The 16,261-nt window shown below is 37.1% G+C and overlaps 1 protein-coding gene across 1 annotated transcript in view; it reads right to left on the bottom strand.

Moving 5' to 3' along the window:
- LOC140237325 (oxysterol-binding protein-related protein 9-like) overlaps positions 1 to 16,261 on the bottom strand; it is an 82,444-nt gene that overhangs the window by 33,065 nt on the left and 33,118 nt on the right. Inside the window, exons 4-6 of the mRNA XM_072317263.1 lie at positions 14,447 to 14,523; positions 3,109 to 3,288; positions 2,229 to 2,279 (exon numbers count right to left, since the gene is read on the bottom strand). Of these exons, the coding sequence (XP_072173364.1) occupies positions 2,229 to 2,279; positions 3,109 to 3,288; positions 14,447 to 14,523 (308 nt within the window). The remainder of the gene's footprint in view (positions 1 to 2,228; positions 2,280 to 3,108; positions 3,289 to 14,446; positions 14,524 to 16,261) is intronic.

Genomic DNA, 16,261 nt, shown 5'->3' on the forward strand with positions numbered 1-16,261 from the left:
GTCACAACTCTAACATCACACTAAAAATATTGCCACATGCTAGGGTTGTGCATTTGCGATAGCCTCGGTGTCAAATCGCAAAAACAGCATCTCGCCAAAATGTCTGTGACCTCCTCATTCGCGAAAATATCTGTACGGAAATATAACAGCTTTTAGAGTAATATAGAACTTTTTTACATTAGCAAAGTACATTGTATGTGTGCTGCACAAATCTTTCTCTTTACTGTATCACTTTTACAGTGATGGGTATGTAAAATAAACTTGACTTCAGAAGCAACCATGTAGAAAGTATTACACCAGAGATTAAAAAATATTCCTTCTCATTCTTCACAGGAAAGAACAAAGAGTATGCAGCAAATTCGGCAACGATGAAAGTAAAATCATTTCTCAAATCCAAGTCATCACACACACACAATGTCACAAGCCATCACAGGAAAACAGTATTAAATGTCATTCACTATTGAAAGGGAATGGAAAAACGAAGAGCATTCTTCTGTACTTACTTCAGTTTTAACTGGAAGAATTGTATACTGCACAAGTGAAACAGAAAAACCAAGACATAGCCGAAACACTCTTGGCTTGTGATAAATTCCGACAAAAGAGCAGGTTTTTTATGCTTATACATACTGTACACGTATATATATATATATATATATATATATATATATGTATAACAGCTGCTTGAGTGAGCATATTTAATGTGGAGCCTGAATTACCGATGGAGGCATTTTGTGATTGATGCCACTCCCAAATACTGAAATGGACCTGTTACGTGTATGAAACATTGATGGAGAAAGGTAGAGTACCTGTGGGGAAAGTGGATTTATTGAGACAATTGAGACTGGGCAGGTTTTACTGCAATGGCAAAAATGCAAGAATAAAGTTCTTTCTCTCTTTTTATATAAATAAAGATCTGATTATTCTGATAGTGTTTTGTTTTCTTTTGTCAATTAACATAAACTACATAATGCAGTTAGGCATTATTTGAAAATGACATAATAGTTATCTGTCTCACAACATATTATGTGAGTTTTCAATCCTGGACTATATCTGTACCTTTGTTTGGGGGTTGCTCATTTGTTAGGGTTTGTCTCTTGTTTTTAAGCTCTATCTACTAGTAAATTGATTGAATTCATCTTTTCATGTCCAGGTATGAAGTAGAGACTAAGCTTATTAAAAATACACACACACAAAAAAAAAAAAACCCACACACACACACACATCTGCTGGTTGTGACCTTATCCTTACTTTAATATCAAATGCTATCACAACATTTGACTGGGGCATGCCTGCCAACATTTCAAGATGAAATATCTTAGTCGTGGATTGCAAAAATCTTATTTTACATGCAAACCGAAGTTAAAAATCTTACTTTCGGTCAAATCTTCAGAAAACACAAATGAAAGGTATATATATCTAAATATTTTTTAAAAATCTGATTTCTCTGACAGAAAATCTGATTTTGCTATTTTTAACGTAAAAAATCTTACTGAATCTGATAAAATCTTACTAGTTGGCAAGTATGCTGGGGCATTAAAAATGCTGAAACTTTGATACTTCCTATAACATTCTCCACTTTCTTCGCCCTACCCAATGTCAGCAAATGCAAACACAATTTTTCTGTACAGTCAAGAGAGCAATTTGCATCATAATGAACATGTCTAGTATAACAGTAGGCTTGCTGAAAATTTGGTTTGTGGATTTCCTTCTGGAAGAAGGGTTTTCTACGAAAAAATTGCTGGCATTGAATATCCATGCTCTGATGAGCATCCATAGCATTATATACAATGGGACAGACATACAGTCATCAAAAGAGTTCTGATTCACACTAGATTTCAAGGTTACATCATATACTGAAAAGGCCTTGTACTTTTATGTACAGCATGCATATGCTCCAGCATCAAAACGGGCTAATAATGGACTGGAACCTATTCAGTCACAGATGATATGATCTCGAATCCCTTCCTGCTTGCAAACTAATATTCATTCTCATTTTGCATATATCTCATAACCTTAGTGACCCAAAACCATTTTGTGAGCATCATTACTGCTCCTAACCATATCAATGCGCAGCCGCTATATGCTCCAGAAGAAATCTTTCACAAATTTCGAGGTACACATAAAGAGAGAGAGAAAAAAAAAACAACAACAACCAGAGCTTCATCTGGTTCGAGATCAAGCAGAACACAAACAAACAAACAATCAGACAGACAGTTGTCATCTCTTACCTTGGCAACTTGGAGGAGTACAATGGCCTGCTTGACAGACTCAATCATAGCCTAGAGGGAAATAAGAAGAGGTGGCAATAATATACTACAATAGCTGCATTTTACATTGATGGTAAAGTACAGCAGTATTTCATGCATTGTTACATACAGTGAATGTAAATACACCATGAAATACAGTCAGCCTTGCTTGTTAAAGTCAACTTGACATAGAAGTCGAGTTCACAAATTTTGTACATGGACTGAAACATGTAGAATATAGACCTTACAAATAAATCTTTCACAGCTGTGTTCATAATTGGATGTACCTGATTGTTACATAACACGACACAAGCAATTTAAGGGATCGTATAGTTTTGGTTGAGACCTAATTTCAGGTTTCTAACATTTTTTTTTTTTTTTTGTGAGATAATAAGAAACCTCTTATGAAATATGAAAGAGCTTGTAATTCCATGAGGAATTCAATGTTTATTTGATGAAAATTGGTTTTGAAATGGCCGAGATATCCAAAACAAGAGTGATTCTAGTAAGTGTGGGACAAACACCTAATTACGATCACTTTGTTTTACTTTGTTTTTGGATGTTTCAGTCATTCAAAACCCGATTTTCATCAAACAAACTTTGAATTCCTCTTAAAATGGTATGCTCTGTACTATTTCATAAATGTTTTCTTGCCATCTCGCAAAAAGTTAAAAGCCCATTTCTCATCTCCACCAATACTGTACCATCCCTGTACCAATACTGTACGTTTGAAGGAGAATTTTCCTCTGTAGACAAGTTCTGTTCACCTTTGTGAATAAGGATCTTTATATAAATCTGTATTTCAGACTCCAGCCCCATCTAACCTATCCCATCCGATCTGATCGGAATCTCCAGGACGTACCTTGGAATTCTCCCGCAGAGCTTCATGCCGCGCCTGTTCTTCCGGGCTCTCCAGCTTGCCGATGCGTTCGCCAAGATCGTCCACCTGTTCGATCAGGATCTGGAGGTAGGCGTCGGCCTCGTGGAGCTTGCGCTCAAAGTCGCGGACCGACGGGACGCCTTGAGGTGCGGCAAGACCATACTGTAATTTATAAAACAGACAGAATGGCACCACGATTAATTCTCTCAGCATTTTAGTGAACATGGAGAACATGTCAACAGAGAAAAATAAGCTACATAATGTATCCTTTACTTTGAGGGTATCTTCATCCTGTTGGCTTCCTTCTTGTTGTTTTGTTTGCTTTGCTTAATATCTTTGAGTATCACTGTATATAACAACAGACTAGACTGTGTGGAAAATACCACAAAAGGAACTACAAAATATGTAATTATTTGATAATTGACTTCATAATTCTGTAAGTGTGCAACAGCATTTACATGGGGATTAAACTTACACAAATTCTTAATTTGCCATAGTGCTTGATATTTCTTGTGGATGGCATTGTGGCTCATGAAAAGGAAATAGAAATTCACTGAATAGAAGACAATATCAGAGGCTACTTCATATTGTTAGATATACAAGTACATGTAGCATAGACCTAAATATTGCACTGTAAAACTCCTCCCCTTATTCATTATGCCAACTTTGCAGTTGCTTACAATGCCAATGTAAGTCACAAAAGTGGTCTGTTTTCTCAATGTTTTGTCTCTTTTTTTTACACTTGAATAGAATTTTGGAATACAGTCTGTTGGGTGTAATGCACCATATTTACACTTCTTTACAATGTTTGCCACACAAACAGACAAAGAGACAAACAAACAAACAAGCAAGCATGGCTTTATAGTATAGGATACTTGTGCCAAAGCCATGATTGTTATTTTCACCAAAGAGTACAAGCAGTTGGCTAAACGACTCCACAGAATGGCCCTGATGTCAATCTCCCTTTATGCACACAGACATATGTTATAATCTCCCACTTCCACAAAGCCATGGACTAGTACTGGCCATGTATCAAATCTCACTTGGTCTCTCTTTCTGGATATAATCCATTATATGACGCCATAATAGTGCTTGGCAACAGGGGCAGATGGCATATGACATTAGCGCAGCACATTTCAAGGTTAAAAGGGAGGAACCCCTTTACACAGTCTTCCGAGTCTTTCACAGCTTTCACTACTGGCATCAGGAAAACAATCATTCTAAATTTTCCCTTTAGATTTCTGTGACTGTGAAAAATACCCGAATTCCATAAATTTCTATCAGAGGGGAAGTTGTCTTTATCACACAAATTTGAACATTAAAGATATATGGGGTTGACATGAAGGATTAAATAAACAGATGCATGACCTTCCTTGAAACAACCTCATACTCTTGTAAGAATTACCAATATGGACAAGGATACATGGGGCTATTAGCTCTGAGTACTGTAAAACATGGTATTTTCGCTGCATGAAATTTTTGCGAATTGGAGCCGACGGCCTTTATCGTGGCATGAAATTTTCGCGAGTTGCCTCTAACATTCAATACATTTAGCGGAGGCAAGAACTTTCACGTGCATTTTAATTTTGTGAGTCTTGGCTCTCGCGAAATTTGCGAAATTAAAATGCATGCGAACATTCCTAATTTTACAGTATCCTCAATATTTCTGCTAGTTCAGTTATCAATAGTTTTGATTACAAAATTTAATTCATAGGCTAATCAATGGCTCTATTATGTCTGCCTTGCTATCAAATGGCTTGGGTTCGAATCCCAGAACTAGTCTTGCTGAGCAGTGTTGCACCGTATCATGCTGCCGTTGAGGACGGCTTGATTTCGCTACAACATGCATTTCCCATCGATGCTTGTCCCGTGTATACTCGGGATTCGTCCTCAACAGGTTAATAAAGGGCAAAATAATCTGTCTCTATGATAGAACATGAAATGAATGACCCGTGTGTGAGAGTCACAATCCACATATTAACCTGTTGAGGACAGACTAATTTTGCTACAACACGCATTTCCCAAAGACCCCTGCCCGAGTATATTCGGGACTCATCCTCAATAGCTTAACCCGTTGAGGACGGGCTGATTTTGCTACAACATGCATCTTCCATAGACCCCTGCCCGAGTATACTCGGGACTCATCCTCAACAGGTTAAAGTAATATATCATGCTATTTCCTTCCACAAAAAGAGTAGCTACAGCTATAGTAACCTAATTAAATCCCCCCCCCCCCTCAAGAAAATGGATGACTAATGCAAGCTCCATTTTGGTTTGCCCAGAATGACAAGCACTAGTATGCAAACAGCATCACATTTAAGAAGAGGACCTGACATAGATCACTAAACTGCTTGCTTTTGATGTGAGCAACACATAAGACTCTGTTTTTTATGCCATCCTTCTTGTGATTGTAATTAAAAAGCAGAACTTTGCTGCAAATAACATACTGTATATTTTCTCCAGATTTCCCAATATCTACGGAAAATTCAAATGCTAATTAATGTTTATTTCATGTTGCACAAAGATTGATTGATAGATTGTATGTCATAAATGGACAGGTCTATTTAAGGAACTAATAGACCTTTAATTTGGGGAATAGGAAAACTCTCAAGAAACCAAACAATCAGGCCACCTCTGTCGACCGCTCTCCCCTCCTAACAACTGTCCCAAGACAATGATGGCACTCTGTCATCCGCGTCATCTTACGCACATGGTTGCCGGGGGCAACAGCTGAATCATCTGAGGATTCGGCAGTGTGCTTATCGGGGGCAAGGGTGTTATGAACTGACCACACACTGAATGGGAGTAAATTGCATTCATGATGTCTTACCACTTCCTGCCAAGTGTGCCTGCTGGCATTTTTTTCCTTTTTTTTTTTTTTTTTTTTTTTGCTGCAAGACACAAGATCCATACTTGGCATGCGTAGTGCTTGAAAGCAGTGAATGCCTTGTAAACTGACAATGTATGTTGATAGTATCACGATGCTTTATTCTTTGTAATGTATGATTCTGACTTGATCAGGTTTAAAATGGGGTATGTTTGCATGGTACAAATTTTTAACTTTTCAAACACCACAGCAGCCCAGCCAAATACAGAAGAGATAATCTCTTGTATTTTTACTTTCTTTGATCTTCTGTATATTCCATATAAAATTTAAGAAGTAAACTTGTACATAATTAGACTTGTAATATGGAATTGAATGTGACATATTTTACAGCATATACATGTAAAATAAGTGTCAAAACAAATTGCAATATTCTAATGAAAACTCTAAAAAGATAAACAATAAAATATCCTGGTGATGTCACAATCATAAACAATGAATCATGTGCAAATTCCTTACTTTTTTTAAAATACTGATCTTTACATGCATAATGTACAGTTGTATGCATTTATCCTAAGTTAATACATAACAATTTCAAGATTGAATTTTTACACATGGTAATGGAATGATGATTTGGCTCAGTGGATAGTATTATGTTTTAAACCAAGGCTTATAAGGTTCTAGGTTCAATTTTAAGGAGGTATACAGTGCACAACTTTTGTGCAAAATGTTGAAAATATCAATGAATGTCTCTTCAGCCTCTAAACTTGGCATTACAGTGCTAGCACTATACTATGGCAAGGGAGAGTACATTCCCGAGGTTGTGTTAGCATAATGGCCACCACCCATGCATCTAATGAGCGCATTCATTTTAATGAAAGCATTGAGAGAAAGGCTGGTGATGTGGACTGCTAGGAGGGTGGAATAGAAGCGCAAACGTGTGATAGAAAGATAAATATTTTGTTGAAGACGACAAGGCAAGAAAGTGATTTGTATCAACTACAAGCAGTGAGTGCCCTATGTGACAAGGATGTGAACTAGAGTGTAATAGCTTCAATGCCAGGAATTCATACGTTGGTACACTGCCTGTACTGTGATGTGAATGTTACATTACTACACCTGATGATCTTCACAGTCAAACAATATATTTACAAGCGTGGCATCAAAACAATTTGATTCACCAAAATAAAGGGGAAATGCACCACAAACAAAAATAGGATTCAATAACATGAAAATCATAAGTCATTTTTTCTGTCATTGTGAGTAACACATACAAAAATATGCTGTACGGGGAGAGTAAATGGCACATTTTCGTCTCATATTATTGCATACATGTCTTTCTGTATCAAGACCAGTACTTCTGTCAAAGTTTTATTTTCGCAAACAGACATTTTTGTGAATGTGGAGGTCATGCAAACATTTTCACAGTATGTTGTTTGACTCCAAGGCTATTGTATAAGTGCACTGATGCCTGTCCCTTCACTATGCCACTTTATTCGATCAAGATTGGAAGGAAATATTTAGGCATAGTGTTCAATTTGTCGTCAAACTGCTAGATTCATGAAATAAACCCTCCTGAAAAGAACAGCTTTTACAGTGTGACTGTCATTCCTGGGCAAACCCTATTATCAAAGACATTTATAATATGTTACTGCATTAATGGTTGAAAGTATGCTGCGGATACTCATCCCTTTACGAAACACATGATGAGTCTTTTGATTACTACTGCCTTCAAGAATATAGAAAAGAAACATAGGACAGCATAAGATGTAATACAAAATAAATTCACATAAATATAAAAGACTATTTGAGAGAATTAAAGCTATGCATCTGTGTTAATACACTTACAGCAAGTGTAAGATGATGACTCAAGAACAAAATTTATGTGACATAATTTGACTGCAATTCAAATTGATTTGTCTTGCTTAGGAATGGGAAAAAAAATCTGAAGATGAGGATACAACCTTGGACTGCTACTATTACTCTGTAATTAAGCTGTGCCCTAAAAGAGAATCAGTACTGATAACGTCTAGTATTACCCGCAGGAGGGCAGATAATCACAAGGAACCAACATACCTGCGCTGAAAGAATGTACGTACAACCGCATGTAGTATTAAAGAGCTTAAAGTGCAGCTACATTGTGAATACACATATGACAATCACATTCCAGTCTTACCAAATGGCAAAAGATGATTGCAGAACCGAGATGGAGAATATCATCCACACAGTCTTGCTAATAATAATCCGTCTGTCTCCTGCTTTAATGCACCGGCAAATCAGTCCGACCCCAAAATAGCTACTACAGACACTCTCTCCCGTCCACGTATGCACGCCGAAGGTGAGAAATGAGCATTGAGCGAGTGGCGGCCTTGCTCCTACAGTGAAACACACTGATTCGATTCACTCACTCACTCACTAGCTGGCTCTCTCTCACTCAGCTCACACACACAGGGGAAGGCCCATACCCCTTTCTTACGCATCTGAATGGATCGAGTCATATGAGTCATCTCAAATGAGGCGCTTTCTCCCTTCTCCTCTCTCCTCTCCTCCCTCCCTCTCTCCCTCCCTCCCTCTATCCTCACTCTGATTAAGCACGAGACTGTCCATGCCGGGCCACGTGAAATCGTAGTGCCGTTCTCCGTTGCAAATGTCACCGCAGTCATGCTTGTGGCATGCACTACAGCATAAAATCTGACATTTTCATTTCTCTGCAGTTTCTTTTCAGTTTATGGAGGGGGAGGGGCAGGTAGTGGCATGTATGAGCATGATTCAACTTATGCAGTGATGACTAAGTTAACCAAAGTTCCATGAAAATCTCCCTATCGTAAAGATGTAAAAACCCAAATGGCAGCAATGCTATTCAATTTCCATTAAAGTGTTGAAAATGTTGTGCCACTGTGCAGTGAGAGCTCTATTTTGGTCTTACACGAAATGCAGTGAGCACTATCCCAATCTCCAAACTACCGCAGTATTGATTTCTCAGAAATTATTACACGTTGAGAAAAGAAATATCAAGTTTCAAGCTCTTAAAAGGTATTTGTATAGTGTGTGAAGTGATGTTTTAGTCACGATAAAAGAGAAACAGTGAATTGCAGATTTAGATTACTGCATATGTTCAGTCCATGCCTGCTGCAGAGTAACTTCACATTTGTGGACATGCAATACCAAAAGCGTGACCTGGCTTGATCTACGCGCGTTGCACGTGGGTGCATAAAGCTCACGTAAATCTATTTGTGTTTCAAACACTAGTGACAAAATGTGTGAATTTTTATGCAATCTTTTAAAAGAAAACTGACAAGATGGATTTCAGATCAACTCACTGGAATGGCAAGCTCCACACTGTGGATTTCACATAAAATTTTGAATGAGGCTATGAAAGGGCTCGTATAGTTTTGGTTGAGACCTGACTTCAGGTTTTTAACATTTTTGGGTGAGATAATGAGAAACCTCTTATGAAATATGAAAGAGCATGTAATTCCAAGAGGAATTCAATGTTTATTTGATGAAAATTGGTTATGAAATGGCTGAGATACCCAAAACAGAGCAATACTAATAAAATGTGGGACCCACGTTTTATTACGATCGTTTTGTTTTACTTTGTTTTTTGGATGTCTCAGCCATTCCAAAGCCGATTTTCATCAAATAAACTTTGAATTCCTCTTAGAATGGCATGCAATGTACCACTTCATAAGTGGTTCCTTGGTATCTCGCAAAAAGTTAAAAGCCAAATCCTCAATTCCACCAATACTGTACCATCCCTTTAAACAATGTCAACTTTTCATTTAGCAATTGATAAATTCTTACTTTACTTACAGTATGATGCATTACAGCTGAGTGGAAGATTTCCAAGTTTACAGCTAAGCCTACATGTCTTTAGTACAGGCATTCAAAAGGCATGCTGATATTCTGATGAGCACGGATTATGTCGTTAAACAAAAATTTAATAGCAAGTACAACTGTATTACAGAAGCAAATTGCCACTGGCATTCAATGCACTGTGTAGACAAACACTTTTCCGTAAATTTTACCTTCCGGTATAAAGTGGATCTAATAGCTTCTCATGAAATTCACCAAATTTTCATGTACACCAACATTTTTGGCTATACAGTATAATATAAAAACTTGAGAAAGACATTTTATTTCAAGAGTCAAAAACTGTTCAATTATTTCTCAAATGCCTAAGCATGTTCTGAAGGGGGCAATGGGATTTTTCCACTTGAAAAACCTTCATTTACCCTAAAACTGCCCACTGTATTTCATTATCTCAAACCATGAATGACTGTTCTACCACCCTTTATACAAAAGTAACTCCCTCACTACACAGGGGAAAAATGCAGTCTGGCGCATTGCCTGAAGTACTTCAGGTCTAACTACATTGTATGTATAATACAGTATAAGCACTACAATTCTACAAGGCCCAGCACTATTAATATACATGTTGTCTCCTCCATATGATAGGCACACACCGTTAAAAAGTAACTTTGAAAACAAGACTATAACAGGAAAGAGTTCAGTATTGAAAGACTACTGAAGGTGGTTTCACTGCTTACCTGCATCGTGGATCAGAACAAATTTCTGAGGTTTCTAATTGTCAGCATGGATTGGTATATTTCTGTCACAAAAAGCTAGAAATGATCGGTCGGTCTATGTACGCTAGAAGTGTGTTTGTGCGTGTGTGTTTGGTTCTTTTTTTCTCTCTTTCTCTTTCTCTCAGACTGCTACAAAAAGAATGTTGACAAGGCAGTCCGATCAGCATGATTACAGAGTGCTATAAAGAGTCACCTTTGATGTCTAGTTCTGGCCCAAGTCCCCTTTGCAGTTTCTAACATTTTCATGACCCATTTTTTATGTACAAGCACAGATATCAAGGATGTTTTCCTTTATGAAAATAAAAATTTGAAGGGCTGACTGTATTCAGTCAGCTCAAGGCAGGGCTCTTTTGTTACTTCAACAGATTACAATGAATGATTTTTATAAATACGAAATATGAAAAATACACATTAGTCTGAACTGCAGACTAACTCCAAAATGGTTCAGAAGTCCTCAGTGGTTAAGGTTGATTTGCTTTGATCCTGTAGTGTAAACACCTGATGAGTGTATGAATACACTCTTTACACACTACTGCACTGATATCTTCACACTATCAGAACACATGGGTATGTTGATAACATAAAAGAAGGAGGGGCTGACTCAAAGCCTCTACACTTGACTCTGAAGTCACCTGACATGGAATCATACCTAAAACATCTCATTGTACTCTGTGTATAGGTCCTATCTCTCAGAATGGCCACACAGGCTTGAGTTTCTGTATGCAGAGTTAGATGTCAAAGAAGATTTTTGAGAGCACTGCCAGAGTAGGTTGACATGGTTTAGATATGATTTACTTATAAATTGTATGTTTGACATGACAATGCAGTATAAAAGGCTGAAACCTTACATGCTTTCAACCAAAGTCATGCTCTAAAGAAGAACTATTAAAATCATCTGTTTAAAAAAAAAAAAAAAATGTTAATTAATCCTGAAAACAAAACTATTGAAAAGCAGTCCTTTTTGGCCTAAATGTTAAGTTTAGTACTAAAACTACTATCCCTGTTGTTTGTTTTCTTTTGCCCATGAGAAAATAATTGAAGAAATTGGAGCTTAAATGTTCACACTGGCATCACTGATTATTGGTAGATTTGGACATGTAGGCAACAGGTACAGCACAACATTCACACCCTTATACTTATCATATTCTATGGGCCTAGTTGTTACGAGTAGGCCTACATAAAATTGTATATGATGATCGAAATGTGCCCTATCAGTAGTACTAAATTGCATGTAGCTAGTGAGCTACAAATGCAATTTACTCTGGTGCCATAGATGTTAAATACTGCTATGGCACTGCTATGGTCCAAAATATTGCCCCCCCCCCCAAAAAAAAAAAAAAAAACCACAACAAACAAACAAAAAAAAAAAAATGGACATAATCGATTATAGAGCATCAAGTAGCAACCAAGTTTGGTAATGCTCTGAGATAGCAATACTTTAGGTGTACCTTTTTGGGTAATATTTCACATTTTTGTGATTAGCAAACTGCAAAATTGTGTTATTACTGCATGGATTTTACACATTTTAAATGCATATTCATGCATTATAGAAGAAAATTTGACAGTCATGCAGGCATATATATACATGGGAAATGTGTTTTATCTTTTATCTCGGAAGACCATAAGAAACAAAAAGGGCATCTATCTTCTGATAGAGACAACAAATGAGCAAACGTCTGATTCAACTTACAATTTAATTACTCAGAAAATAAACAAGAGCAGAGGTATGTCAATGCAATCAACTAAATTACCTGAAAGGCACAGCTAATAAATGGTCACATGAGGAAAACTGGGGGTGTTGTATCTATCAACTACCCATAAAGTTTGGCCATTATCACAGTGTGCTGCAAAGTAGGTAGCTGGTCAGTAAATATTCAGTACAGCTACCCTCCCCCAAACACTTGTGAGCCTAATGTCATAGGAATATCAAGAGAACATGGCAGTTTAACACAGTTACATTTTTCTAGAAATCTACTCGGAATAACAAATTCATGTTGATAATAATAACGATAACAACTATGATCATACTATTAGTGATTTAGAATCAAACCAAAATTACGATAGTATTCATCATCATCAAAAACATTATCAAGACTATCAGCATTATATCAATATCAGGAGGCTATGGTGACAATGATTCATACACGATGTATCCACATGCTATGCGAGCACTATTCCAGTATAATGAGGTATCTTGCTGAGTGACTGCTAATTTATGATCACCTAGAAGCGATAACATCAATGTCCTCTTTTTACGACCTCTGGTAATAACTGCCTCTGTGATTTTCTTTCCTACTCTTCATCTCTCTCTCTTTTATGTAAATATCGTCGACTGAGAACCAGAAGGACGCTATATAGCGTTCGAAGATTTGAGCGTAAATAAAGACAAAACAAATGTTTTATCTCATTTAAAGTGGGTAGATTTATAAGCATTGTTCTAAATATTGAGTAAAATAGTGCCCTTGTGGTTTTTATTGTCAACATTTTACCGAAAACAAAAATAATTTAAAACTGACACCATATAGTAGAGGAGATAGAGCTCTACAATGTAACACCAATAACTCAATAACCCCATCCCCACCCCCATTGTAATAATGTCCTTTTAGTTCTCAGCCAATAATATGTGTGTGTATGTGTGTGTATACACACATACAAATATCATGAGTAAGAAAGAGAAAGAGAGAATCTTGCAAAGTTCAATTATTTGCAGTTAGTTTTCTCCACAGCATGATTTCTTTATATAAAATATTCCTGTAGATTTCCTAATCAATTATCAAATATCTGTCATATTTCTAGCCTTATGAAAAAAGAGAGAGAAACAAATATTTCTTGTGTAGACAGCAATTTCTAAGTACTGGGGAAAAAAAGGCCAAGAGCCCCTAGATTATTTCAAGAATATGATATATCATTTGATGGCCACTAAATGTCACTGAGCTACCCACCACGGTGCATCCTTTGGGACAGGAAGAGTTGTGCGGAACAACTCGTGCCTTTGACATCATCAGTGCAAGACTCCACGGAATACTGCTTGTTTCACATTTCCACACACGTTTTTGCCACGACATTGCTTGAGGTAGTGTCAAGGATGTTTTGTTCTTACACATCATGTTAACACATTCTTCATAACCCATTATGCCAGCCTAATATGATATTTCAAGTTCATTATTCAATTTGTGACCAACACAAGATGAGGACTAGACTGGAAATGATGTCACTGCAACACACCTGCCACAGATACACGTACACTGTATTTTGAAGAAAGAGTCTATTTCATATTTACAAAACAGCTCAACACTGCAGTTTAAAGGGATTATATAGTTTTGGTTGAGACCTAACCTTAGGTTTCTAAACTTTCTTTTATTAGATAATGAGAATCATTTGATGCAATGTGAAAGAGCATGTAATCCCACGAGGAATTCAATGTTTATTTCATGAAAATTGGTGTTGAAATGGCTGAGATTATCAAAAACAGGGCAATCCTAATAAAAGGTGGGACCCACCTTTTATTAGGATCGCTTTGTTTTACTTTGTTTTTGGATGCCTCAGCCATTCCAAAACCGATTTTCATCGAATAAACTTTGAATTCCGTTTAGAATGGCATGCACTGCAATGTTTCATATGTGGTTTCTCGGTATCTCACAAAAAGTTAAAACTCAATCTTCATCTCTACCAATACTATGCCATCCCGATCTAATAACAACCATTTCATTTGAATAAATGCTGCCTTTGCATCTCCACCTTTCTTTACATTTAAAACCCTCTTCGAGGCAATTTCATCTTCTAATACTTCTCTTTCATTTCTACTCTTCACATGAACAGGGGTTATAGAGCTGCAGGACTGTTAAGACTTGGCAGACCAGGAGACCAATAAAGAGGGAGACTGACTTGAACTGAGACTAATTGATACCTTTGGCGCTTGCTTGTGTCGTAGGACCGTTTCTTCCAGGGCTGTCACCCACTGCTCTCTCTCCTCCGCACTCTGGGCTACAGGGAGCAAAGACGAGAGAACTGAAGTCATTCCAGATAGCATTCAAATCATCAAACAAGTTTCATCAATTACTGTATACGCCGTTTATTTTGCAAGGTTTCTATTCTCGCAAATTTTGCAAGTTGGGTGCTATCTGCAAATGTAACAACAGGCGAAATTTTTAAGTCTGACTTCGACATGAATGCGATGTGCAAACATGACCCCGTTTGACCATTACTGTACTCCATGATCACAAATTTAACCACTCATAAAATTGTTGGGAAGTCTCAATTTGCAACAAAAAAAAAAGAAAAAGAAAAATGGACTCACTTAATATATGGCATATTATGTAAACTGCACCAGAGAGCTATGTTAAGATTATGGAGTGCCAATACAGTATGGAATGACATACCTTGAGCTTTTAACAGAAATACAGCATATCATAAAGGCAGAATATTACCAGAGGCCACGTCGTCATTTTATCATGCCCTCACCATTCCTATGTACCATACAGTAACAAACACAATGGACGACATTTGCACCTTTCTTGTAAACATGTATAGTAATCATTGTATATGCCATACACTTGACTGAAGGGTGCCTCTGCACTATTATACACACCTATGCAATGCAACCCAACATGAACATGTACATCCAGAGTAAGATTTATACACCCACTAGCCCCCTTAAAGAATGAGAGTAGTTGGTAACAATTCTCAAATTATACAAAGTACATTCTTTACTTCTCCAATCTCTCAACAAGATGAAAAAATAACTGATGAATGAATAATCAAATAGAGATAAAAAACACTGATGACACATAACAAATTTAGCAAAATTACCTGAAGATAACATTTGCTGAATATTTTTTAAATCCCACAGTGTAGTTCAGACTCAACCTCTCTCCTCACAATCAGGATTGGGAGTATCAAGACGGTTACAAAAATGGGTCTTTTATACAACATTCTGTTAGAATACACCTAAACCGGTTGAGGCAAGTCCTGAGTGTACTCGGGCAAGCGTCTATGGGAAATGTGTGTTGTAGCAAAATCAAACGGTCCTGAACGGGTTAAGTAAGAGTATACACTGACATACTAAAGAATACTGCTCATTTATTGAAGGTAAAAAATACCAGACTGTATAGACTTTACAGAGGTAGATCTATGAATTGATGGTAAAAGGGAGAAAATTGTCCTTGGATGTCTTGATTCAAAGGTTCCATTCCAGCTGAAAGGCAAACTACAATGGGGGTTGGGCAGCTACGGACGACAATTCTGATTTTAAAAACACCCTTATGCACCTATACAGTCTGAATAGAACATTAAAACTGGCATCACAGATTCTTCTGCAGTGGCTTGTATCGTAAAGAGTATCCATATAACTCCCATACTATATGGGCATATCACTGTGTGTGCTCTGCCAACATGCAGTTTGCAGGGCAAGGTTTAGAATAGGCAACAGAAATATTGCAAGTTTAATGTTTCAAACAACACAATTCAGGATTGTATCATGATGTTAGTACTGGATATCCAGGGGTTTTGTTATTGTTGTTGTTTTGTTTTCTTTTGTCCAAAGCCATCAAGACAAAAATCACTTTTGATGGTAGAATAAAGAGGAAGTCATTTGTTTCTGTCTGCTTGCCATCATTTGGTGGTATCTATCAACTGGCAAAAAACAAACAAACACACTAGAAGCTATCACAAGTAATTATTAAAGACATACAATCTGTGATATTCATAATACCACAATGAATTA

Source organism: Diadema setosum, chromosome 13 (genome assembly GCF_964275005.1).
Source record: "Diadema setosum chromosome 13, eeDiaSeto1, whole genome shotgun sequence".
Lineage (NCBI taxonomy): Eukaryota > Metazoa > Echinodermata > Echinoidea > Diadematoida > Diadematidae > Diadema > Diadema setosum.